This window comes from Neomonachus schauinslandi, chromosome 14, assembly GCF_002201575.2.
Source record: "Neomonachus schauinslandi chromosome 14, ASM220157v2, whole genome shotgun sequence".
NCBI classification, from domain to species: domain Eukaryota; kingdom Metazoa; phylum Chordata; class Mammalia; order Carnivora; family Phocidae; genus Neomonachus; species Neomonachus schauinslandi.
Genome location: NC_058416.1, coordinates 12,960,690 through 12,985,797, shown reverse-complemented (window position 1 = coordinate 12,985,797; position 25,108 = coordinate 12,960,690). Strand labels below are relative to the sequence as shown.

General features: G+C 41.0%; 1 protein-coding gene across 1 annotated transcript; it reads left to right on the top strand.

Moving 5' to 3' along the window:
- The first annotated feature begins 1,096 nt into the window (after positions 1-1,096).
- SERPINB12 (serpin family B member 12) lies at positions 1,097-22,442 on the top strand. The gene is made up of 8 exons (XM_021686150.2): positions 1,097-1,186; positions 10,849-11,034; positions 13,128-13,262; positions 14,031-14,171; positions 15,942-16,059; positions 17,707-17,849; positions 19,031-19,198; positions 20,177-22,442. Exons 2-8 carry the CDS (start codon positions 10,867-10,869, stop codon positions 20,579-20,581), a joined length of 1,278 nt encoding a protein of 425 aa, XP_021541825.1. The 5' UTR covers positions 1,097-1,186; positions 10,849-10,866; the 3' UTR covers positions 20,582-22,442.
- The last annotated feature ends 2,666 nt before the right edge of the window (positions 22,443-25,108 follow it).

Genomic DNA, 25,108 nt, shown 5'->3' with positions numbered 1-25,108 from the left:
TTATGACTCTCACTCAGTCAGGGCTCAGGGATGGGTTTTCATGGAACATCAAGTATACTGTCCTTGAATTACATAAAGAGGAAGGGCACTTTTATGGAAATTCAATGCTATAGCTTTGCTGTAAGCTCTAAAACGAACTAATTGGCCTCGAAATAGCTAAAAAAAAAAAAAAATCCTCCTAGGATGTGCTATTTTCCTTAACAAAATATGAGCCATGTTTTACAAAGGACCCAGTGTTTCTCTATGATTATAGGTAATATTTGGTGAGTTTTGCAGGTGAATTAATTCCTCTGAAATAGACTTACTCAGAGAGAAAGAGCAAGACCAATGGGGAAATAGGTCAGATGAGACTAGGGGAAAGGGAATGGGGAGGTAAGGAAGACAGAGATAAAGGGAAGGAATGGGGGAGATAAGGGAAGAGGGGAGAGAATTTGTCCATTGGTTAGGTTTTGTCTGAAGTGAGAAGAAAAAGTAGTAATTGGCGAGGATGCTCAGTGAATTGTCCTAGATAGTTATGGAGGTGCATCACAATGGGGTAGGTAATAGAGCCACAGAGAACATAGTTTGCAATATCTGATTATTCTCTCTCAGCTGCACTTTCCTTCGCTTCATACTTAGCTCAAACCATAGAATTCTGTCGCCACTCAATCCATTTGCTGGGGTTGGGTTGGGACACCCTAGGAAAACCATTCCTCTTGGGTTTTGTTTATTCCATTTACAAACTATAAACTTATGGAGTTTCACAGTGCTGAAAGTTCTCTGTAAGTTGTTTGGGGAGAATAAGGAACAGAGATAGAAGTCCAGGCCTTCCTAGCAGCCCTTTCTAAAAGCTTCCTCTGTGACCCATGGCTTCCTGGAAAAGAGCAGGCTGTGGGTAGCTTCTAAAGAGAGGCTGTGCCCGTGGAATGATCTATTCTAAAGGAGTGATAACAGACTGAAAGATAATTAATTTAAAATTCATTGAGCTGATGACCATAAATGTATGTCCTTTTTCCCCCTCTGTCTTACAGGTTCATCATTGTGATTCATGGTCATAATTAGAAAGTCATAGAATTACTTGCTCAACAACTACCCTTACCAGTTTTCATAGGCTGTAAGTCTTGGCTGCTCCCTCCTCTGTGTGATAATTGAACTGACTTCATCAGAGCACAGACCTTAGCTGGGGACAGTCCTCACTGGCTTCCAGGTATGTACTGGGAGGTGGGCAAGCAGTTGGTGGTATAGGAGCCTTTGGGGATAGTTGTCCCAGTGTTGAAGCGAGATGTTTGACGATCTTTATTCTTGGTATAGAGTGCAAGGGAGGTGCTATGTTATCATCCTATCATCCTGCTACTTTCTAGCATCATGACTGTGAGCAACTTAGTGTGTCTGAGTCCCAGCTCTCTCATTTGTATGTTGGGAAAACAATATCTTCCTCCCTGGTTTATTGGAAGAACTGAATGAGGTAGTGGTGCAGAAAGGTCTGTGACATAGTGGGTCCTCTGTAAATGTTTATTACATCTAGATGCAGGTAAGACAGTCTAGGTTGTACGTTCCTGCTATGCTAGCCATCGTGAGTCCAGGAGCAATCACGCTCTTGTTCACTGGATATGCCTGACACATAGTAGGCACTCAATAAATAGTTGTTTGCCAAATGAATGTCTGGGCTATTATTTTACTGCGATACTCAAGGGGTCTAGAGTTCTGCCCGAGATCAAGGTCAAACCCAAATGGATATTTTTAATTTAAGAAACTGTATTTCTTACCTGCATTATAACATTATAACATTTGTTTTATGTAAGGAGAGGTTGTATATCTAAGCATATAAAAATTTCATGGTGTTAAAAACAATGACGCAAGGATCAGCAAACTTTTCAGTACGAGACCAGATAGTAAATATTTTTTATTTTGCAGGCCATATGGTCTCTTCACAACTACTCAGCTCTGCCAATATAGCTGGAAAGCAGCCATAGACAGAAGTAAATGAATGGGCATGGCTGTGTGTTGATAAAAATTCATTTACAGAAACAGGCAGTGGGCTGGATTTGCCCTGAAGGCTAGTCTCTGGATCTCGATTAGAAGGTTAAAGCCCTGATTTACAATTGCAGAAGAAATAAAGAGATGTCATGTCGATTTGGCTCAGAAGTGAAAAAAACGTTTATGCTATACTAATTCTATATAATTATGCTAGTAATACTAACATTTGTATAACATATTAGAGCAAGGAAAGCCATACTTTTATTCCTATTTTTTTGTAGGTGAGAAAATTGAAGTGCAAGAGGGTATTTGCTCTAGATGTCAGGCTAGTAGGATTCAGAGCAAGATCTGCAGCCTCTGACTGCAAATGTGCCGCTCCTTCTCTGTTGTGTTCTTTGCCGTCTTATAGCTTTGGCTCTTTGGTCTCCGCATCTCTGTCTCTCTGGGGCAGGCAGTTGGTGTTGTTTCAAGCCTGGAGGCTTCCGTTTGGGATCTAGGAGAATGGAGGGCTTTGATGGAAAGGGTGATTGATATCTTAAGGGTGATTGCAAGTTTTAAAATAAGCTTAGTGTGTTTTAGTGTTTATTATTGTTGCTTTTTGTCATTTTCATGGTATATGTATGTATTTTTGATTTTATACCAGGCTTTTAAGTTTGGAGGATAAAATGATGAATGTGAGGTCAACTGTCTACTTTAGGTAAAGGATACATTTTTCATTAGACCGAAGGCCTCTATGCTGATATTTTCCCCATAAACATTTTGTTTCCTCAGCAATGTGATGTAAAATTAGATGGAAAAGAGTCTCTTTATGGTAGTTCAAAAAGACTGCTTTTATCACACCAGAGAGAATGTTAATCATATTATGTCACAAGCTGGCAAAGACTTTGGTGAATCGTTCTGGCATTCCTGAATTTTTAACTCCATGCCGAAAAAGACTAAAGAGATATTAAAGAGTTAAAAGATTGGTTCATAACTCATGATGAGCTGTAACATACCTAGGAGGAGCCATCTAACTCTACACTTGATGAAATCATGTTCTTACAGCCTATTGACATAGAAAGCCCTTCTAGCTTGCCTTGAATAGCAGCACTGTCAGGTGAGCGACCTCTAAAACTCCTTCAAACTCTAGTGTAATTCTCTGATGCTTTAAGTCGCTGATATTAGAGAGACTGATTTTCTTCACTCAAATGAGATTATGTAAGTGAAATTGGAAATGAATTTGGCACATAGTGGGTGATCCACGAATTCTCACACCCGCCTTAGTGATTCATTACGTTACCTTAATATTTAGGTACATTTAGTGGCAGATTTCATCATGACTGATTGACCAAATCACACCACACCAAATTTTTAGGCTTGTAGGGTAACACTCATCTGTAGTCAGATCTTTGTTGGATTATTTGAAAGGATAAACAGATTTGGTCCCAGATTAAAGCTATTCAAACAAGCTTTGAATCTGCTCAGGCACCTGGAAGCCCAAAGTCGTGCGAATATCAGCAGCCAACAATGCTAAATATGACAACCTGAATTCCAGGAAACCAGACCCAAAAAATCACACCCCGCTGTAAACATAAATAGTATCCTTTTTGAAAGGCGACGCTGGACAGCAGCTGTGTGAAATAAGTATTGATCAACCGGCATGAAGTATTAACCGATGACGTGTAAAAATTTTCCAACCTCCTGTAAGTCCTAACCATTGATGAAATTCAACTGAAAAATGATGGTTTTTAGAATTTTGTGGGAGAATTTAGAGGAAAAACCCACACACATTTTTTTTCAAGTCAAATAGTGGAGAGAATTAATAACATATTTGTTTTCTATGTTCACTACTGAAAATCGAGAGACCTTCTCGATGCTCAGCTATGAACTTCCATTGGTCAATATCTTGCCTTATAAAACTGGCCTTTACTGTGTCATTTACACACTAGTTGCATAAGTGGCTTATATTCTCTGTATACATATACATATAGTATAGATAAGCAGCTTATGTTTCCATAATGGCTATATCCCCATTTTAAAAAGTATTCTTTTGAATAATTGAGTGGAAAGCATAGAATGTGTGAAGTTGTTTAAAAATATATATAGCATACATTTGTCTTCTTCTCCGCCCTCCCCCCCCCTTAATCAATCAATGACAATTTTACCCTGGATTCCAAAATGGCACTCGGAGAAGTGCCATTGTAGGAGGGGCAAAGTTCATGTATTTCCATTCCTGACAGGGTGTGGATTGAAACTTACCTGACCAGCTATTAGCAGCAACTCTGAGGGCAAGAGGTAAATGCAAGCATTGCCTAAGATCATTTTTAACCACGAACATTTCATTGGAAAATAATAGAAATCCAAAGGGGATTTAATTGAAACCAAACGATATGCTACTTTTTTTAAAAGAGCAGTTTGTTTTATGACGTGTTGAAGTTTTTATAAATGTGGCAAGACTTGCTGGAAGATATTAGCAACATCTGTCACCTCATTTGGCCTCCATGTACCTAGTGAGATGTCTGACGTATCTGATTGATTTTCTAAAAATGTGGATGTTTGAATAATTTTATAAAAATCTTTACATACTTGACAGATTGTATTTTATCTTTTTATTTTTTCTGTAATATAAAATGGTATAGTATTTAGAATATCTATATTTTAAATAATATGAGCTTACATTTCTCTTTTGTAACTTAAATTGGAAATGCTCTGGATTTCATCTTTCACAACTATTTCTCTGTTTTTAAAGATTGTTTATCATTTAGTTAGCTTTGCCAGATCTGAATATTTATTATAGCAGTATAAAGTGTAAAGTTGGAACTTCATTCTTGGGTTATTTATAGCTTTGTGGGAATTAGGAAAATTAGAAGACATGAAATATTTTGGAGATATAATTTTTTTCCTACTCTATAGGAAGAACAATTTCCCCTGGAATATTTTGGGTTGTTAGAAAATCTATCTCATCTAAACTTTTACACTTTCACCATAAAGGAAACCAATTTTAACAACTGAACTATATCTAATGCAGTAGAAAATGAATCAAAAGTTGATTCTGCAAAGTAACATCTCTATTGCTTATTGCTGTCTACAGGATGTATGCAGAGCGAGTATGAAATACTGAATCATCATCTAATATTTCAAATGTTAGAATTATTTACAGTGAAAAAGGGGCAGATGTTAGCAAATAAAGCCATAAAAGCTTATGAAATGCTCTTATGTGCCAGTATTTGTATTATTTACTGATGGAATACAAAGATGAATATAAAACCTGTCTGCAAGAGAATTATGCTTTGGAAGCAAAGACAGAAATATAAAAACAAAATAATTACCTCACAGAGTGAGAAGGGAAACAGAAATACAAATGTTGTGTGTTTAATATCTATGTTTATACCTACGCTATGATCGAAAGATTAGAAAGCATGTGGCGAACAAAGGCAATTGATTTGTCAATGTTGTGGGAGCAAAATTCAAATTTATCATGCAGATGGCAGAATATCATTAATGGAAACTGATATTCTTCCATCTGCATGATAAGTTTGAATTTGAGAACCAAAGTCCTTTTACCTCATTAGAGGTTAAATAATGAATCACTTACTTGGAAAGTGTTGTAGACAAAAATATGATAATATTTTTATTGATATCAAAGTGAGTTTTTCTTTTTTTTTTTCTGAATAAAAATTGCCAATTAGGCCCTCCCTTTAAAATTGTGGTCAGTATGAGGTGGGGACAGCAAGTATGAAATGACCTAAGTCAGATCTAATTTGGGATAAAGGTGTTTGCAATCGTGAAGCTCCAATCTATATTTATGATACATTTGCATAGGTTTCAATGCAATCTGAAAAAGATTTTCAAGTCAATGTTCACTCTAGAGAAGCAATCCTCTCAGCAGATCAGAGAAGTCTCGGAAGGACAACCTGGGACCAGAGATGCCCCTTAGCAATGAGGTAGTTCAGAACAGTCTTAATGGACATTATATGAGTGTTGGTCATTGGTCAGAGACAACAATGAAACCAATAATACACGTTTTATTATTTTATTATCATTATTTTGTCTTATTATTTTCTTATTTATTATAAGTACATCTTCCTGTCACGAAGCTGTGTGGTGGGTTACTTGAGCCATGGTCTTGCAGAGGACAAGTGCTATCTGCTCCAGATGGCGGCATGATATAGGAGGAAAGAGGGTGACCGAACTGACGGATTTGTTGACCAGTTGTGTCACTTAATGATTGGATGTCAAATGAAGATAATTTCTAATTTACAGGATTGTTTGAGAATTAGAGACAACATTTGTGAAATGCCAGGCACATGGTAGGCAAATTAAATGGTAGCTATTATTATAAAGCCATTGTAGGTGGGTAGTGCTAATTCCTTGAGCTGAATAGATTTTTGAGGGACCTTGCTATTTTAAAGATTATTTCAAGTCTGTTTGGAAATAATGATGACTGAAGTAAATTATGTGCAAGTGTTTCAAGTTGTAGCTTATTAAGAAGCAGGTGACCTCAGCTATCAGTCTTTAGACTCAGACTTCAGTGTCAAACAGTAACTTCTCGTCAAACAGTAACTTCTTTGTGTGGTGGATGTTTTCCAGAGCGGATGTAAAGTATCTCCTGTTAATGCTTAGGGAACTTCCTAATTGCATCTGGAGACTGAATTTCATTTTGAGAAGTTATTCTTCAATTTTCCATGTAATCTTAGTTCTTGTGTTAAACACAAATAAATTTGCAGTGCTTTAAAATTTGCTGCCATGCTTAGTAATACATCTAGAAGACATTTTAAAATTAAACTTTGGACATGCGTATAAAATTTATGTATAAGTATATATACGTACATAAATATATAGAGAAGTTATATGTAACTGTATTATCATGGACTCTTTCCATACGTCTTCTTTCACTCAAGTTTGTGCATGTTATTATGGGGTGACTATAGTTCACTCAGACCCATTGGTGTGTATTCCATTGTATGACTGACCCACAAGCTGTTTATTTATCTTACTGATGATGGACATTTGGTTTGTTTCTGAGTTTGGGCTAATATGAAAGTGTTTCTATGAACTTATTTGTACACACCACTTTTTAAAATCTGAAAGTTATTTTGCTATACACCTCTGAAAATTATCTGCTATGGTTACATTTTAGTATGATGATGATTAGATCTCTACTTTCCATTTATTGCTAAGTTGGTCCCATTTGTAAATCCAGTGGATTTGGAGACTGGCTTGGTCATACTATTTTCAAACTAGTACTGATATAAAGGGATTTTTGATGAAGACAAAAAAATTGACCTTAGAGCTTTTTTTTACTTTACTTTATTTTTTGTTGTAACAACATAAGATGCTTTTACTGACCACCAAAGCTTCTCTTTAGTGAATAAGAACAGTGTTAGGTAGCTTTAGAAATGTTGAAAGTATTATATTTTTAAATTGCTTGCGTGAACGTTATTAGAGTAATACTAGAATAAGTCTGGATGAGTGCTGTTTAAAATTTTTTCTTATGTAATTCTCTTCTGCTTTTTCCATGTCTTTTTTTTTTTAAAGATTTTATTTATTTATTTGAGAGAGAGAGAGAGGGCACATGCGTGAGTGGGGGGAGGGGAAGGGGGAAAATCTGAGGCAGACTCCCTGCTGAGTGCAGAGCCTGACACAGGGGGGCTCGATCCCATGACCCTGAGATCATGACCTGAGCCAAAACGAAGAGTTGACGCTCAATCAACTGAGCCACCCAGGCACCTCTGTTTTTTCTATTTCATTTTGTAAATAAGTACTGGATTCCTCGATGCTCTTACACAACTGGAGCTGCTTCTAATGCAGTACCTGCTCTATGAGATGGTGGATTTCTCAGAGGCAGAGATTGGGTCTCATTCAGCTCATCCTTTTACGTGCAGTGACTATCCTCATGGGGGAACTTTATAAATGGTTATGGGGTAATTAGGTTACTGTCAGATTTAGCCAGTTTCTAATTTAAAAACAAGCAAAACAACAATAGCCCCCAGAAGGTAATTACTGGATGACATTTTAATCTAGTTGTTAAATGCTCATTTTTGTATATTTTAGAGTTTTATATAACACCAGAAAAGATTCTCCTCTAATAAATGCGTACATACAGTCATCCAGTACCAACTACAGCTTTTAGGCCATTCTTCTATGACTACCATTCTCACCCCTCCCTTGGAAGGTGGGGCAGAGTTGAGCTACATTGACTCTAATGGAAACTTAGAACCAGTCCACGGGGTAGAACCCGTAGAACCCGATGAGGCTCAGGAAAGGGAATTGCTGCTGGGAGAGGACGTGATAGTAGTTGGAGCCAGGTTAGGGAATGCGTGAAAAGTTCACAAAATTTAGTGTAGGTTTCATGTTCTTTAGGTACCAGTGGGCAGAGAGAGTTCGGGGGTGTACTGCAGCTCCCAGAGTGAATAAGGGTAGTAGCCAAATTAGAAATGGACACAAAACACAGTCTATTCCAGTGGAGAGCAGGCCTGGGCATGGAGAGGTCTGAGCCTGGCTCTTGTCCCAGCCAGCTCTGTGACTGTGTGCGAGTCACTGCCGTTTCTGGCCTCAGGATTTTTAGTCTCAAGAAGAAGGGAGTTGGCCTGCATGAGCCATCATGTCCTTTTCATAGTAGGTAAGACTCCAGTTGCTCAGTTCTGTGCATGTCATGCAAGAAAGGAACACCCTTCCGCTCTGATGCCAGGGGTACATCCATAGAAAGAAACAGGCTAAAGTTGAGCAAACAGCTGGAACATTTAAAGAGCCAGGTTGGGGTCATTCAGTTTTCCATCCAAATCCCACCTTTGCCTTGAGTATTGTGTCTCTAGTCTTCTTTTATAGTAGTGAACAAATAGCCAGAGCATCTACTGCCTTTTCCTTTGGTGCCAAAGATTTGTATCAAATAGCAACCCTGATTATATGACCAAGGCTTTAAAAAATATGAGACTACTTTTTATCCAAATTTTATGATTTAACTCAACCCTGTGCAGTCCCCTTGACTCAGACCACCTTGAATTTATCTGATTTCTCCACTTTCTTGGTAAATTTGTTACTGAAGGGGTAATGCCAGCCACTGTTGTAGAGTGAACATGTTGGATGTGAAGATATTTTTCCGCATAAAGAATGTAGATTCTGAGATGTGGAGCATTACTGAACTTCCAGGCACACTCAGGACACATGTTTCTTGGAAAACATCTACCTGAACCCAGCTTTACCAGCACAAAATGAGCAATATATGTCAAGTACAAATTTGGCAGGAAAAAAAATGTAAGCATAAAAATGGGTGCTAAGCTGAACAGGGGGAAAACACCAAAATATAGCAGGCACATGTTTGGTCAGCCTGTCCTACACTGAGGGCAACTTAGTAGAAATAGTAGATACAGCAGAAAGAGCACTTAGTTTAGGCCAACGTGTGTGATTGATTCTTAGATTCTTTTCTCATCTGTAAAAAGGGAATGACAACATCTACCCTGTAAAGTTGTAGGGTTAAAGCTAATGTATGTAAAACATATGTCTGGCACATTTTTAAAAAGGTAACTGTTATTTTTTTGAATTAGGTTTTATAGACTAAAAAAGTCGATGTTAAGCTGGGAAGATGCTAAAACCAATGTACACCATTCAATTCAATGCAATAATGATTTCTTAATGCTTTACTGTGCCACATGTCTGATGATAAAAAACACACATAAGGGGGCTTACATTTACATCTTGGAAATACACAATATCCATAGACAAAAAGACAAACGAGAAGACATTTCTTTTGGGATGGTCCGAGCTGAGATCTACGTAAGATTTTCTTGATTTTCTTGATACTTCTGGGACAGATTATTGGTGAGGGGCAAGGAATCTGTCCTGAAGGAGTCACTCCCTTGCTTTGCTTCCATGTCACCTGTGGTTCTACACTGTCAAGAGGAAGTATTAAACTTAATGACTTCTAAACTCTCAACATCTTTGAAGATCAATGATCTTTTGAACAATAATATCAATGACTGACTGAAGCACCACCTGAAGGCCCACAGGTTGCATGTGGAATGAGTTAAAAGGAGGTGAGAAGGTGACAAAGGACATGGCCCATGACAGTTTGCTGGGTATCCTCAGTCGTAGGATGTTGGGAGAGTGTGCTGGCAAAGGACTTAAGCAGAACCACGTATAGCCCGTGGAGAAGGAGGTGGAATAAAGTTTTCTTGGTTGCTGACTTGACCATGAGGACACGGTTGCCTATGGCTTTGTTTTACCTGAATAAAGGAAGTTTTACCACAATAGAATCACATCCCCCAAAGACATGTTTAAGACCTAATCCCTGATATCTGTGAATGTGCTCTTGTTGGGAAATGGGGTCTTTGCAGATGTCATTAAGTTAAGATGAGGTCATACTGGATTAGTGTGGGCCCTAATCCAATGACTGGTGTCCTTATAAGAAAGGGGAAATGTGGACTCGCACAGAAGACACAGGGAAGAACACCACGTGAAGATGGAGGCAGAGATTAGTGATGCCTCTATAAACCAGGGAACGCCAACGGTTGCTGGAAACCACCAGAAGTTGGGAGAGAGGCAGGAAACAGATTTTCCCTGACAGCCTCCAGAATGAACCAATCCTGCCAACACCTTGATTTTGGACAGCTGGTCTCTCAAACTGAAGGAGGATAAATTCCTGTTGTTTAAGCCACCTAGTTTGTGGTAATTTGTTACGGCAGCTCTAGGAAACTAATTCACATCATTAAATGAAAATAGACCTCTGTCTGTATCAATATCAATATGGACATCAATATCTATATACCAGGATGATGATGACCTTAGTTTTTGAGTTTTTAATAACATGCTGAATCATTGTATATGATTATATCTCATGTATTTAAAATGAGAACTGTTTATCTTCCTCTGATCATCATGTTTTCTCTCTCTGTTTTGTTTTGTTTTTGGTTTTAGACTATCGTCAATCTCAGGATGGATTCTCTCGTGGCAGCCAACACCAAATTTTGCTTTGATCTTTTCCAGGAGATAAGGAAAGATGATCCTCATAAAAACATTTTCTTCTGTCCTCTGAGCCTCTCGGCTGCCCTTGGCATGGTCCGCCTGGGGGCCAGAAGTGACAGTGCACAACAGATCGACCAGGTGTGGATCTAGTATCTCTGGGTCCACTCTCAGAGTCAGACCCTAGTCCCCTTTGGCAAGCCACGCTGCTCACTGAGCCCGAGGCTCAGGGCGAGGCTGCATCTGCCCTGGCATTTTCATTTACATCCCACCTTGCTCTCTCTTCAAGGCTCAGTTAAACCTCTGCCTCCTTTATGACCCTTCTTCAGCCTCCCAGCCTCATAGCTTTTCTCAGTCACCTTCTCTGTCTCCGTCTGTCTGTCTGCATGTCTGTCCCCCTTCCACTCTATAATTATCCATACTGATATTATCACTAGCAATATTTTTAATGTCTATGTGTTTTCTCTCTTTCTGTAAGTAAATCTTTAGTAAGCATCAATTATGTATCCAGTGGCTAAAGATCTTGGCGTCCTCCTTGACTTCTGTCTTTCTTTCTCACTTCACATCAAACTCCAAAAGCCTTTTCTCTTGATACACATCCAGAACACAGGTGCTTCCCACTGTGTCCCTGAGGTTTGACTCACCACCATCCTTTCTAATCTGGATGCAACTTCCTCATGGGCTTCCTTGCTTCTGCTGACAGTCTGTTCTCAACCTGGCTGCCAGAAAGATCCTTTAAAAACCTCATTCAGAGCCTATTTCTCATCGTTTCAAAACCTGGACTTCCAATTTAGCTAATGATAGAAGCCCGAGTCCGTACAATGGCCCATGAAGATCTAATATCTGAATTCCTGACAACCAGGTGACTCCGTCTGTCATCCTGTCCCCTCCCCACTCCTCCAGCCACACTGGCCTCCAGATTCCTTGGGTAAGCATGCCCACTCCTGCCTTAGGGCCTTTGCTACATTCCCTTTGCCTAATGGTTCCCGGCCCCACCCCCCGATAACTGATCTATAACTTACTTTCTCCTTCAGGATTTTGATCAGAGTTTACCTTCTCAACCAGGCTTACCTTGACCTCTCAATCTAATGTTGCATCCTGACTCCCAACCCTGTAAAATTCCCTCTTACCCTAGCTACTTTTCCCCCACATGGCATTTTCCATCTTCCAAGATAATGCATACAGTAATTCATTACTATGTGCCTCCCCCGCTAGAATATAATCCTACAGATGGTGAAAATCTTTGTCCTAGAATAGTGCTTGGCTTATAGTAGCCATCCAGTACAAATTTGTAGAATGAATGAATGAATGAATGTGACAAGAACAACTCCCCAGATAATCAACAGGCTCCTGAGGTTGGTCTTAAAACTTCCCTGGATCTCACATACTGCACAGAGTTTATGTGGGGACCCCACTGTTGTCCCTAGTATGGAGGAGTTGAATTCTTGGATTAAGGTAGAATATGTTTGGGGTCATTCTGCTTTATTCATTTACTTTTATTGGGAATATTATTTCACTGGCGAAACTTAGCTTTAGAGTGTGATTGGCATCCTTCCAGTCAGGTTTCAGATGTTCTTTCTCCAGGCACTTGGGTTTTGCCTGCCCAGCAAAACTGTCCTGAGCAGTGCAAGATGTGTATTTGTCTCTTACTTTTCTGCAATGCTCTGGGTAGCTGTCTTTTGCTGTCCTCACTTGCTTGATCGATCGGAAGGTCTAGATCAGTGCTAACACAAATATAATTCAAATCCCATATGTAATTTAAAAAAATTTAGCAGCCATAAGAAAGTAAAAAGAAATAGGTGAGACTAATTTTAATAATGTATATTATTTAACTCAATACTTCCAAAATATCATATCAACATGTAATCAAACAGTATAAGTGAGATATTTTACATTTTTTTTTTTCATACTAAGTCTTCAAAAATCCAGTGTGTGTTTTACACTAAAGCCTGGCCAGCTCAATAGCCACGTGTAGAGTCTCATGGATCCCTCGATAGCCTTTTAGTTTGGTTGCGTTCGCTCTTAAATGTGGACCCCGGGGGTAACATGCAGTTTACTTCCTTCCATTCCACCTCACAGCCAAATCAAAAGAAACATCCACTACCCTTTGAACTGTTGTTGATTTTTTGACTATGGAATCACTGTCCCTGTCACACTATGAAAACACTTCTGAAGCTGTTCAGACCTCCTGCTGTTTGTACTGTCTGAGAGACCCCATAATCATCCTCCCACAGGTACTACACTTCAATGAATTTTCCCAGAATGAACGAAAAGAACCTGATCCCTGTCTGAAAAGCAAAAAACAAGAAGTGCTGGCTGACAGCTCTCTGGAGGAACAGAAAGAAACAAGGGAGTCTCTGACTCTGCAGGTGAGCCACCCTGAGCTCCTGTCCCTCTTCTTATGACCTGCTCATTCTGGTTATGCCATATTTGACAATGGTTACTTATCCCCAGACATTAGGACCTGGCTGTCATCAGCAGCAACAACAATAGCAAGAATGCCATGGGACCTCCAATTCCTTTCTGATTATGCATCTTTTATGTCGTTGGCCGTAAGCTAGTCTCCTAAAGAGTAGGATATGGTATCTTCCACTCATGATGAAGACGGAGCAAAGCCCCGTGACTCACCTCCTTTTCCAGGCCACAGGTCCTCAGGACGGAGCATGGTTGAGGATGAAGGGTAGTAAGGGATAGGAATCAGCTGTGGGAGTCTTACTCTCTTTCTATACCTTGGCCTGTCTGTTTTGTGGGGTAATCTACTGGTACACAAAGCTTTTATTGGTTCTCATACCAGGAGTGGGAAAGATATTTTCCAAGTTAAATACCCCTGTACCTTAGAAAGTTTAAGAGGAAGGTGGAGAGAAGATTGTCTTTTTCTTGTATCTTTTCGAATATAGAGAAAAACGAGGTGCACAGATCTAAAACATAGCGTGCACTGCTGAGTCCCCAGATGTATTGTTCCTGGATGACCTTGATGCCAAGTGGGAGCCATGATCTTCCACTGGGATCTCTTCCCTCCCTTCATTCCTCTCTTCTTCTCACTTGCTCCCCCACATGGTAACAAAGTGAAACGACAACGTGGTCTCGTGGCATTTTACTCTACTGATCAGGTCACATTTTCTTTCTTCTTTTGTCAGGCCGAGTCTTCCAGTGATGAGAGTGGACAGCTCAGTTGCTACTTCGGGCAGCTTCTCTCCAAGATAGACAGGATCAGAGTTGATTACAACCTAAGTATTGCCAACCGGCTTTATGGAGAGCAGGAATTCCCCATCCATCCGGTGAGTTCGGCATGGCTGGTGATTAAAACTATCATACCGCATGCTATTTAAAAATCAGTGAGTAGGGCGCCTGGGTGGCTCAGTTGGTTAAGCGACTGCCTTCAGCTCAGGTCATGATCCCAGGGTCCTGGGATCGAGTCCCGCATCGGGCTCCCTGCTCTGCGGGGAGCCTGCTTCTCCCTCCCCCACTCCCCCTGCTTGTGTTCCCTCTCTCGCTGTGTCTCTCTCTGTCAAATAAATAAATAAAATCTTTAAAAAAAAAAAATCAGTGAGTAGCTGGATTACTCACCTGGCATCTGGAACGCAATCCTCTCTGACAGAAGGATGTGCTGTGGACTTGGGGGGTTCCCCGGGGCCCACCTCTTTCTCTCCCACACTGTCTGTTGCCCTTCTCCCAGTTTTCAGTTGAGCAGTTTATGAGGCCCATTGTGGGTGGAAAGAGGGTCCTGTGACTAATAGCTTTTGGAGCACCTTTGGGTTTGGTAATGGCCTTCTCTCTTGTGACGGTCTTTCCCAGCAAAGGTGCCTGGTAAATGCACTTGGTAGCTCTTCTTCCCGTCCCTCCACACTCCTTCCCCAGCGCTTCTCCAAAATCCCCTTTCATGCCACCATCAGGCCGCCCCTCAATAGAATTGTACTCAGCAGCACCGCGGTGTTGCAGAAGGAGATTGCGTTTGGAGCCAAAGGGCGCCCGGCTTGGCTCCGTGGCTGAGCAGCGTGGACCTACAGCAAGGCACATCAGCTTCTTCAGTCACCACTGCAAGGAGCCACATACTTAGCAAAGGACATGAGGGGTGTGACCACAGGCAAATGTGGGATGCAGTTGGTTAGGCTGGTCCAGTGAGGGGGCGGGCTTAGCCTCCTTTGGCCAACGTAAGTATGTTCTCTCTCAGTGGAAATGAGCTTTTCGATGCTGTCTTTTTTTTTTTTTTAACTAGCTTTATTGAGGTATAAATTCACATATCATACAATTCACCTATGAAAAATGTACGCGCCAGTGGTTTGGGTATATTACCTTGTAACTGTGGTAAAATATAATGTAAAAATGGCTATTTTAACCATTTTTAAGTATGCAATTCGGTAGCATTGATCACATTCACAATGTTGTATAAGCACCACCCAATTTCCAAAATGTTTTTATCGCTCCAGAAACTCTGTAACCATTAGTTAGGGTTTTAATTCTTAAAAATAGAGGCATTTTATAGTTAAGCTTCTCAAATTATTTGATACTCATGTTGCAGGGTCTCCACAAATGAGATGTCCAAGGAAAAGGGTATCTGGTAGGAACGGGCTTGTGCCCTTGTAACTGTGGGCTGCTTCATGAATAGTCATTCTTTTTTCTTTTTAAAAAAGATTTCATGTATTTATTTTTAGAGAGAGAAAGAGAGAGTGTGTGAGCTGGGGGAGGAGTAGAGGGGGAGGGAGAGGAAGGGGAAAGAATCTCAAGCAGACTCTGCACTGAGTGCAGAGACGGATGTGGGGCTCCATCTCAGGACCCTGAGATCATGACCCGAGCTGAAACCAAGAATCAGACACTTAACCGACTGAGCCACCCAGGCATCCCATGAGTAAGCACTCTATATCCTGAATTGTCACCACAGTGAGTGAAAAAGGCCTCTGGCTAATTAAGAGTGGAGATAGATAGACACCACGTGCATCCTGTTTAAATGACCATCTCTCTCATTAGGCTTCTCCTGACTGCCTCACACCTAACTATTAGCATGGTTATCTGATTTCATTGTACTGTTTCTCTTTATTCCAATTTAACAGGACTACTTAGATGGTGTGATTCAATTTTATCACACAACCATTGAAAGTGTTGATTTCCGGAAGGACACCGAAAAGTCCAGACAACAGATTAACTTTTGGGTTGAATCTCAGTCCCAAGGTAAGAAAGACCAAACACATTGTAGCTGGTGTTCTTTTCCATTTAAAAGGAGAAAAGTCAGCCCTTGGTCTCAGATTGCTAGTCTGTCAAAACCAGGTGCTCACATACATGGGCCGTGTTCAAAGCCAGTTTTGTAGGTGCAAACAGCTAAACGCTTACGCTGTGTTACTCCTTTGCTCCATTAGAAAATGTGAAATCCTTTCAGCCAAGCACATGCCAGCAGGATGTTAACTATTTCCATTTTTTTTAAACAAAATGTCAGTAGAAAGACTGTGAAGAGAATCTAGTTATTCAGAGGGAAAGGGAAATAATAAAATCCCAATTTCTATCAACTTTTCACTAAGTACGTAGGTGTTTTCTGGATGAAGGGGTGTTTAGAGATAGTGATGAGTAGTGAAATTTAGAATTCAACATAAAATGGAATAATTTTTTAATATGAAACTCCCCTGTCTGGCCTTGTCTTGTGCACCCAAACTCCAAAATTATTTCTCCTTACTTGGTCCACGTGCCACAAAAATTCCCATTCCTTCAAGGTTCCACTCAGTTGCCAAGAGGAAAAGTGTGTTCACTAAAAAAATTTATACTAAGGCACTAGTTAAATCTCCTGGCGTATTTTAAGCGTAGGTGATGTCAACATAATCTATTATTTATGGAGTTTACGTGGAAGTCTTGCAGTAGAAAGCTCTACTCATCTTTAAGGACTCGGCATGCATTCAGATGACCGATGGTTTGGTATTTTGTGGTGGAAAGAATGCATACTGCAAACAGATGATTGCCTGACGGCATGGGATTTTCCAGTCCACCTCAGGGCTGTGTTATGGTGGAAGGAGCCTCGGAGCTGGACCAAGAGCAGGAAGGCCCCAGGACCTGATCTCAGCCAGCCTTGCTGATTTTTGACTGTGTGGCCTTACCTCTCACTAGCTGTAGTGTATTCCTCTATAAGAAGGGACAACAATACCTACTTCTCATGGTTGACATGGGATGGCATGGGAGAGGACATGTGGAAGCCCCTATCGAATAGATTTTATATCCTGGCCTAGCATATTTATATGCATTTTTGTTTATATGTAAGCATATACCTTTTGCTCTGATGAGCACTCGAGATAGGAAGTTTACACAGTAGTCTGTTTCTCAAGGAGGTTATAATATAATCAGGTGGCAGAGTCTACTTTGAAAGGTAGATCACGGGGTGGGTAACCTGGTGAAGGGTACTAAAGAGGGCACGTGATGTGATGAGCACTGGGTGTTATACACAACTAATGAATCATTGTACACCACATCAAAATGAAGGATGTACTATATGTTGGCTAATTAAACTTAATAAAAAAAAAGAAAGGTAAGTCATGGCATAGATGTCTAATGGCAAGTTCCAACAACAGTGACTCAGGGAATGGAAGGAAATTCCCTCAGTTTCAGTGATTTAGAACGGGTCCCTCTTGGGGTTGAGTGACAGTGTGTCTCCCCAACACACCCCCCTCTCCTCCTCCACCGCATCCAGGACTGTGAGTGGTGTAATTTTCTTGGGTTAGTCCTTGAATCAGACATGCCCTAGCCTTGGGGAGGGGAAGCGGCATGACGGAAAATCTGTCTACATGAATACTTCCGGCACAATTCACATTCAGGATGTTCTCTGAAACCTTTTTTAAGGTAAAATCAAGGAACTCTTCGACGAGGAAGCTATTGACAGCGCAACCATACTGGTGCTGGTGAATGCTGTTTACTTCAAGGCCAAATGGGAAAAATATTTTGATTCTGAAAACACAGTTGATGCGCTTTTCTTTCTAAATGAGGTATGATATTACAGCACATGGTTTTCTAGATATTGCACTCATAATTTCCACTAAGAAGTATGATTTGCAGTATGTACACTCAACTTTAAAACTTAGGTCTCCGGGTGACATACAATATAATAAGAATATTTTGTTATTAGCAAAAATTAGTATCTTAAGTTCCTTGACCATCTTGGTGCCAGACACTGCCCTGAGCATTTTCCATTCATTATTTCACTTGTTCGCTAAAATATCATTATGAAAATGAGTCTTATTATTATTCCCTCTTAGGAGTTGAGGGGAAAGAATGCAAAGGTTAGGTTACTTAGCTAAGTTCACGCATTAGCATTCACATCTGTGAGTATTTGTCTCAAAAACCCATGTTCTAATCCATCAGACTGTAGAATGGAGGAAAGGGAAGGTTGGGATCCCAGCCCAGCACCTGTCAGCTGTGTTCCTCTTGCAAGCGCTGTGCATCTTCTTTTTTTTTTTTTTTTAAAGATTTTATTTATTTATTTGAGAGAGAGTGAGAGAGAGAAAGAGCACAAGAGGGGGGAGCGGGAGAGGGAGAAGCAGACTCCCTGCTGAGCAGGGAGCCCGATGCGGGACTTGATCCCGGGACTCCAGGATCATGACCTGAGCCAAAGGCAGTCGCTTAACCAACTGAGCCACCCAGGCGCCCAAGCGCTGTGCATCTTCATCTGTAGATTGGTGACTTCTCACATATACAAGGTGTCTGGGGTGGTGCCCTTTCGTCTGATGGGAGCCTATGGAAGAAGTGCTGTTATTTACTCTGTAGATGATTATCATTTAACCAAGGCTCCAACTGGTGCTGTGGTGGGTCATTCAGGCCAGCGAGGGCAGGGGGTCACGTGGGGCCAAGAGACTGGGTGGTGCAGGCACAGAAGGTAGAACGCTGGTGGGGCTTATTTCCCCTGGCTAGGCTGTAGGGAGATTCGTGGATAGACAGTTTACCAACGAGTGGTCTTGGGAGCTGAAGAACCTCTTAAAACCATGGGAAAATAAGGTGTTGGCAAAGGAAGGGCTGACTGATCAGTGGGCAGAGGGCTCTTAGGTTGGATCACTGGTGTGGCTCAGAGCTTCTGGTGAAGACCCTTCTCATCTTAATGGAGAGATGGAGGCCATGTGAGTGTGTGAGCTTACCGTGGCAGTCCTGCGACTTTCTGTCTTGTCCACTGCAGAATGAAAAGAAGACTGTGAAGATGATGAACCAAAAGGGCCTATTTCGAATCGGCTTCATAGAGGAGCTGAAGGCACAGATCCTTGAAATGAGGTATATTAAGGGGGAGCTCAGCATGTTCGTCCTGCTGCCTCCTTACTCTGCAGATAACATGAAGGGCCTGGAAGAGGTAAGTCTTCACTTTCATGTTTCTACAAAATATTTCAGTGTCGATCTTTGGAGAGCAGCCCTATTTACTATCTACCTGCCTGAGGAAGGCTAGCACCTCATCTACCAGAGATATCAGAGAATATATAGGAATCTCAACTCAGTGAGATAGTTCTTCTACATTGGTTTAGAAAAGGACAAATGCCAAAAATGTTGGATAGGGCTTTCCTCTCCCATCTTATAGCTCTCTGCAGTTGTTCTCCAGACCAAGGAATCTGGACACGGAGTGATATGAGAATTGCTACAAATGAACCAGCTTTTCCTTTCCTCTGAATAGCCTGACTTCCGGCCTCTTGCTTGGACTATTTTGCTATGGCTCACATAACGACCTGTGAGCTAAACTCTGTTTTTGGGTGCAAGTGCCTTGACAGAGTGGAGATACTGCCGCTGGGATAGATTGCTTGTGAAGTGGGAATCAGTGAAGGCTGGGGAGCCTTGGCTCTATGTTGTTCTGTGCGGTGAAGAGGTGGAGACAGAGGGAGAGAGAAATACCCAGATAGTGATCACAAGAATAGCCATTATTCAAAATGTATTGTATGCCAGCACTATGTTAAATACTTTACATACATCATTTTGTTCAATCAGAGCCTAATGGTATTATCTCTGTTTTATAGAAGAGGGGTTGGAACCTCAGAAAGCTAAGGCTTGGCCAAGCTCGCCCAATTTGGGTCAACTGAGATTTGCTGGGCTTTGACACCCAGACACCAGTCTGTCAGACACCAGAGGACACCAGAATTGGTATCAAATTGTCCTGTGACTTCTAAAGAGGAAAGAGACTTGCTTGGGGGAATTTAAATGAGATCAGAGTAGTTTGAGGCTTAGGGAAGGATCTTGAAGATTGTTACTGGCTGTTGAAATAGACTCAAGCCCTTTGAAGTAATTGGGGCATCCTTTGCAGGCTCATAATCTGACCGTAAACATTATTTCCTTCCTTTTGTAGCTTGAAAGGAACATCACTCATGAAAAAATAGTGGCCTGGAGCAGCTCAGAGAATATGTCAGAAGAAACAGTAGCCGTCTCCTTCCCGCAGTTTACCCTGAAAGACAGCTACGATCTCAATTCTATTCTACGGGACATGGGCATCACGGATATCTTTGAGGAAGGGAAGGCTGATCTTACTGGAATCTCTCCAAGTCCCAATTTGTACCTGTCAAAAATTGTCCATAAAACCTTTGTGGAAGTGGATGAAGATGGCACTCAGGCAGTTGCTGCTAGTGGGGCTGTTGGCATGGAAAGGTCCATGCTTTCCTGGGTGACGTTTACTGCTGATCACCCTTTCCTCTTTTTCATCAGACACAACAAAACCCAAACCATTCTCTTCTATGGCAGGGTCTGCTCTCCTTGAAAGGAGCACACTGTCTAGGGCCCAGGAGCTGGAAGAAAGTGGCAGTATGGTCTCCCCCTGGCATAACATGGGCATTTGCATTCTTGCTGATATCTTCTGTCACAGCTCCAAGCCCCCTTCCTCTGGCCACTCGGCCTGTGCTTGTCCTGATCCTTCTCTCAACCTGTAGCTGACTTTCATCTACCCCCATTAGTATCGAAGTCCCTGGCTCCCTCCCTGGCCTTTCATCATACTAAGCTTTCAAGCATATAATTCACCCTCTGTGACCTGCAGGTCATGTAATTGAGAATGGTACTAACTTTAAGTTCCCTACCTCCTTATAAAGGAATCCTGAAAGATCAAGTCATTAGACCATTAGACCACTTCTAGGGGAGGATAAATTCAGAAACCACTTTAACATGGGCAGTGGGAGGAAATGTTTAAATGGAATGTGTTTTGGAAACTCAGCTCTATTTCTATGGTAGTTAAAACCCGAGTCATCGCTGGGCAAGACACCCTGCCTCTTCCTCTCCCATCTTCTTCTACTGCATGGAAGATGCCCTGTAAGATGTTTCTCACCGGGGAGAAAAGCTACCCGTGGATTTAAGTGAGAGCTCAAGGACGGAAGCCTGTCCTGACTAGCACTCATCCTGCGCAGATCAGGATATGTTTTGTGAATCTGACATTGAACTAGGAGAGTGGCAGTGGATTTAAAAATTAGTCTCAGCTTTCCTTATTGAGTCTCCTAGGCCATCATCATGAAGCATGATCTTCTGTGTCTTCTTCACCCCCTTCCTCAGAGAATTCTCTTCTGAAGTTACCCCTAATACCCAGCATGTTAGGTGGGGGAGGGGAGCGCTACCCTCACTGCAGACTGCCAGGCTCCCCAACCCCTTCTGTCAGGAGTCTGGCCACATGGACCTATTTCCTCCTGGAGGCCTTATGCCTGGTCACATCCTGAGAGCAGGCCTGGGTCTGGGCATGATACATGTGGAAACCTTTGTCAGGAAGGCCCTTGGCTTCATATCAAGCTCTAGTCTATTGAAAGCCGTATGCCTGAGTGTTTAAGACTCCAGAACCTGGGACCTTCATTCTCTGATAGGTCTGTCTGAATTCTTGATTTCTGCCTTAGCTGAACACTCTGGAATGACTACTAACAATGTCTAACTCGAGGACGTGGACAGTTGTTCTGTCAAGGTGAATTTCTGGTCTTGGTCGTGGCCCTGTTTCCCTGCCCTGCCCTATGAGCGTCCTCCTCCAGTTGCCACCATGTTGGTTAAGTGTGGCTGTGGCGGTTTTTGCAGGAGAAGGTAGGTTAAGTTCAGCTGCTGTCATGCTGGCCCCGGTCCCCCCGTTTTCCTCTATATTAATGATTTCTTTGTGCTGTGAGGGACAAGTTCCATGTTCCCTATACAGACTTCTCATTGTCAAAGGTTGTTTGTGGTATAAAAAATCTCTCATTGATAATGTGAGGCAGCTTGAGGTGGCCCTTCCAAGTCCTTTCCACAGAATGCAGGTCACATGGGTCAAATTTATGTCAGATAATCAAATACATAGTCTCTTCTGTGGTTCTTTTTGGGGTTGACGTTTTGAAGATTCCATGCCTGAGCTGGCATTGCTGTTGGATACTGAGCTGGATAACCATGACCTGTGTGAAGGTTTGGCATTGTCTGGCATTGCTTATTCTTTTCTTTGATAAACACATCTTCTCATTTGTATTGGGATCTCTCAGAATTTTAATCACAAAGGGAAAGTGTATCTATTTACAAAAATGAGAGTGAGATTCTTAAATCTTTCTGTGAATCAGTAAACTTACTCTTTACTAATCTTTTTCAATTGATTAAAATGTTTCTTCTTAGTAAATAAAGCACTTTTGTCATTAGTTAAAATGTGTACAATATTTTATGTGCCAACTGACTTTTTTAGTGACATAAACCTCACTTTAATTTTTTTTTTTTAAGATTTTATTTATTTATTTGAGAGAGAATGAGAGAGAGAGAACACATGAGAGGGGATAGGGTCAGAGGACGAAGCAGACTCCCTGCTGAGCAGGGAGCCCGACGTGGGACTCGATCCAGGGACTCCAGGATCATGACCTGAGCCGAAGGCAGTTGCCCAACCAACTGAGCCACCCAGGCGCCCCTCACTTTAATTTTTTTATCCCAAAATATAGAAATACATAATCTATGAAACTAACCATTCACCTCAATTATGTTGGGAAGATATATCTTGTGCCAGAAAATATTTCCCCAATTTTCCACCATAATTACATATGAAATTGTAATTATATAAAGATGAAGGCTTGCAATGATGCTAAAATCTAGGAGTGACAGCCAGTGGATCATCAAACGTTTCTTCTTTCTCTAGCCATTTGAAGACTGAATGAAACTCCCCCAATACAATGCACAGGAAGGTGAGGAGAGGTATTGGCACTTTCCACCCTGGGCAGTTTAGTCTTCACAAGGAGACTATTTTTGGTGGGACAAGGACAGAAAGAACCCTGGTGGCAATGTTGTTGGGTTCATATATTTCATTTGTCCCCTCTGTTTGGAGTGTCAGAGAGTCAGACCATACAGGGAGGACAGTGGAACTACAGTAGATGGAAGCATATGAGAAATGGAATTATGCTCAAATTTAGGAGCTCTTGACTCTTCATTCTTGCGCCAGTGAGATTGACCCTTTAATATGGCAGCCAGAGGCACAGAGAACATGCAAGTCTGTGCTCTATAAGTGCTAGAAAACCAGCCAGAGCATGCAAATCCGGGGAGTGAACTCCTCCATTTCTAGTTCAAGATTCCCTCCACCCAGCAACGGTGACAGGTAGGACAAATGAGGCGATGTAGATTCCAAAACAACCGATTCCTTTACTCCTACTACAAACATTCTGCGAATATAACTGCCAATGTGTCATACCCAACAGGCTCTCTAGTGCTCTCCAGGTGACAGGCTTTGTATATTCTATTTTATTTCACCCCGGGCCCTCCTTATGATTTCAAACATTATCTAATGTATCTTTCTCCTCAAACTCCTCCCCAGTTTTTTCTTGAGCTGGAGCAAGCCAGAACATATGTTGCTTCATCCCTGATTGCTGTTTGTTTCTTTTGCATGTGTGGCTTTTAAAAAATTTTTTATTACAGTATCATTAACCTTAGGTGGGGGCCTTATGATTGGGATGATGGGTGAGGAAGCTGTGCCGTGTCTCAGCGGGTTTCTTTGCTCTGTAGTTGAATGCCAATGTCAAATGTGCTCTTCATCCACATTACTCATGTTGTGTTCTTGTTTTCTCAAATCCACTGTCTTATTCTTTTGTTTTTTTAGTCAATAAATATAACACAAGATTATATTTAAGAGGCACACTTCTTACCAAAGTATTCTACATGCTTAAGATTTAATTTGAAAATTCTCATATTCTCATACATCGTTTCCCTTCTAAATAATGTTATCCATCATGTGCATCAAACAATGTTTTAGCTATAGATGGGTTAAAGGATTTGAGAAGCAATCAAATGCACAACAGTGGAGCTGGTAGAAACCCACACACCTTTTGTTGACACATATAGGTTCTGAATAGATCATCCCAGGTCCAAGGTTATGTAAATGGGGAAAAATATAGAGCTTTAAAAAAATTAGTGCCCAATAAGGAATGAGTACATCATGCTATAGACAAAAAAATGAAGCTTCAGAAAATGATTTGTGGCAAGAACCGAAGAGAACTTTAGAAACCTTTTTGGTATGATTGATAGGTTTGAAGAAGGCAGGGCATCTGTGGAATTGAAGCAGAAGTCTATGAAGATAAATGGTAGATAAATTGTGACAAGGTGTGAAAAAATTGGATGAAATATAAAAAGACTTCCAGGGACCTAAAAATACAGTAGCAGAATTCAAATAGATTTTAGAGGAAGTAAAGAAGCAAAACTGATGCACTGGAAAATTTAATTAGTGATGAATAGGGTGTATTTCAGAGTTTGTCTTAGAATATATAGGCAATAATAAAAGGGAAATTCATAGCTATAGAGAACAGAAAGTAAACCCAAGAATTACGGTGTTTCTGAGAAAGCAAACATATTAATTGGCCTGAAATTAAGAATCAAGACACAATAGAAAACTTTCTTAACTTGGATAGTCACCTGATTACATGGATTGATTTCCAAGAAAAGTAAGCAAAAATAGACTTGCTAAAAAACTGTAAAAATAAAAGGCTGAGAAAATAATTCTATTAACATTTGGGCAAAGAAGAACATAGTTCACTTAAAAAGGATAAATAATCAGAGGGTCCTCAGACATTCATGTTGTGTTAAATTTCTGAAGACAGGGAAACCTAGTCTACAGGTTTGAAGGGAAAATATATGATTAAAGAATTTCCTGCTCAGTCAAGTTGTAAATGCAACAGAAAATCCTTCCTAGCTGTATTTCTGCACAGGTGAGAATGGTGTGTTTAATCCCCAGGACTTGGCACCATGCTATAAACATCAGAGGAATTGAAATTGGATTCATGTTGCTTTGAGTAGAATCCAATGCGGTCAAAAGCTCCAAAAGTAAAGAAATACA

What these genes read in the sequence shown, in the direction of transcription:
- SERPINB12 (XM_021686150.2), top strand. Translation starts at nt 10,867, where the DNA reads ATGGATTCTCTCGTGGCAGCCAACACCAAATTTTGCTTTGATCTTTTC. An exon ending in CGCTTTTCTTTCTAAATGAG is followed by an intron (nt 17,850 to 19,030) that starts GTATGATATTAC and finishes TGTCCACTGCAG; the next exon opens with AATGAAAAGAAGACTGTGAA. An exon ending in ACATGAAGGGCCTGGAAGAG is followed by an intron (nt 19,199 to 20,176) that starts GTAAGTCTTCAC and finishes TTCCTTTTGTAG; the next exon opens with CTTGAAAGGAACATCACTCA.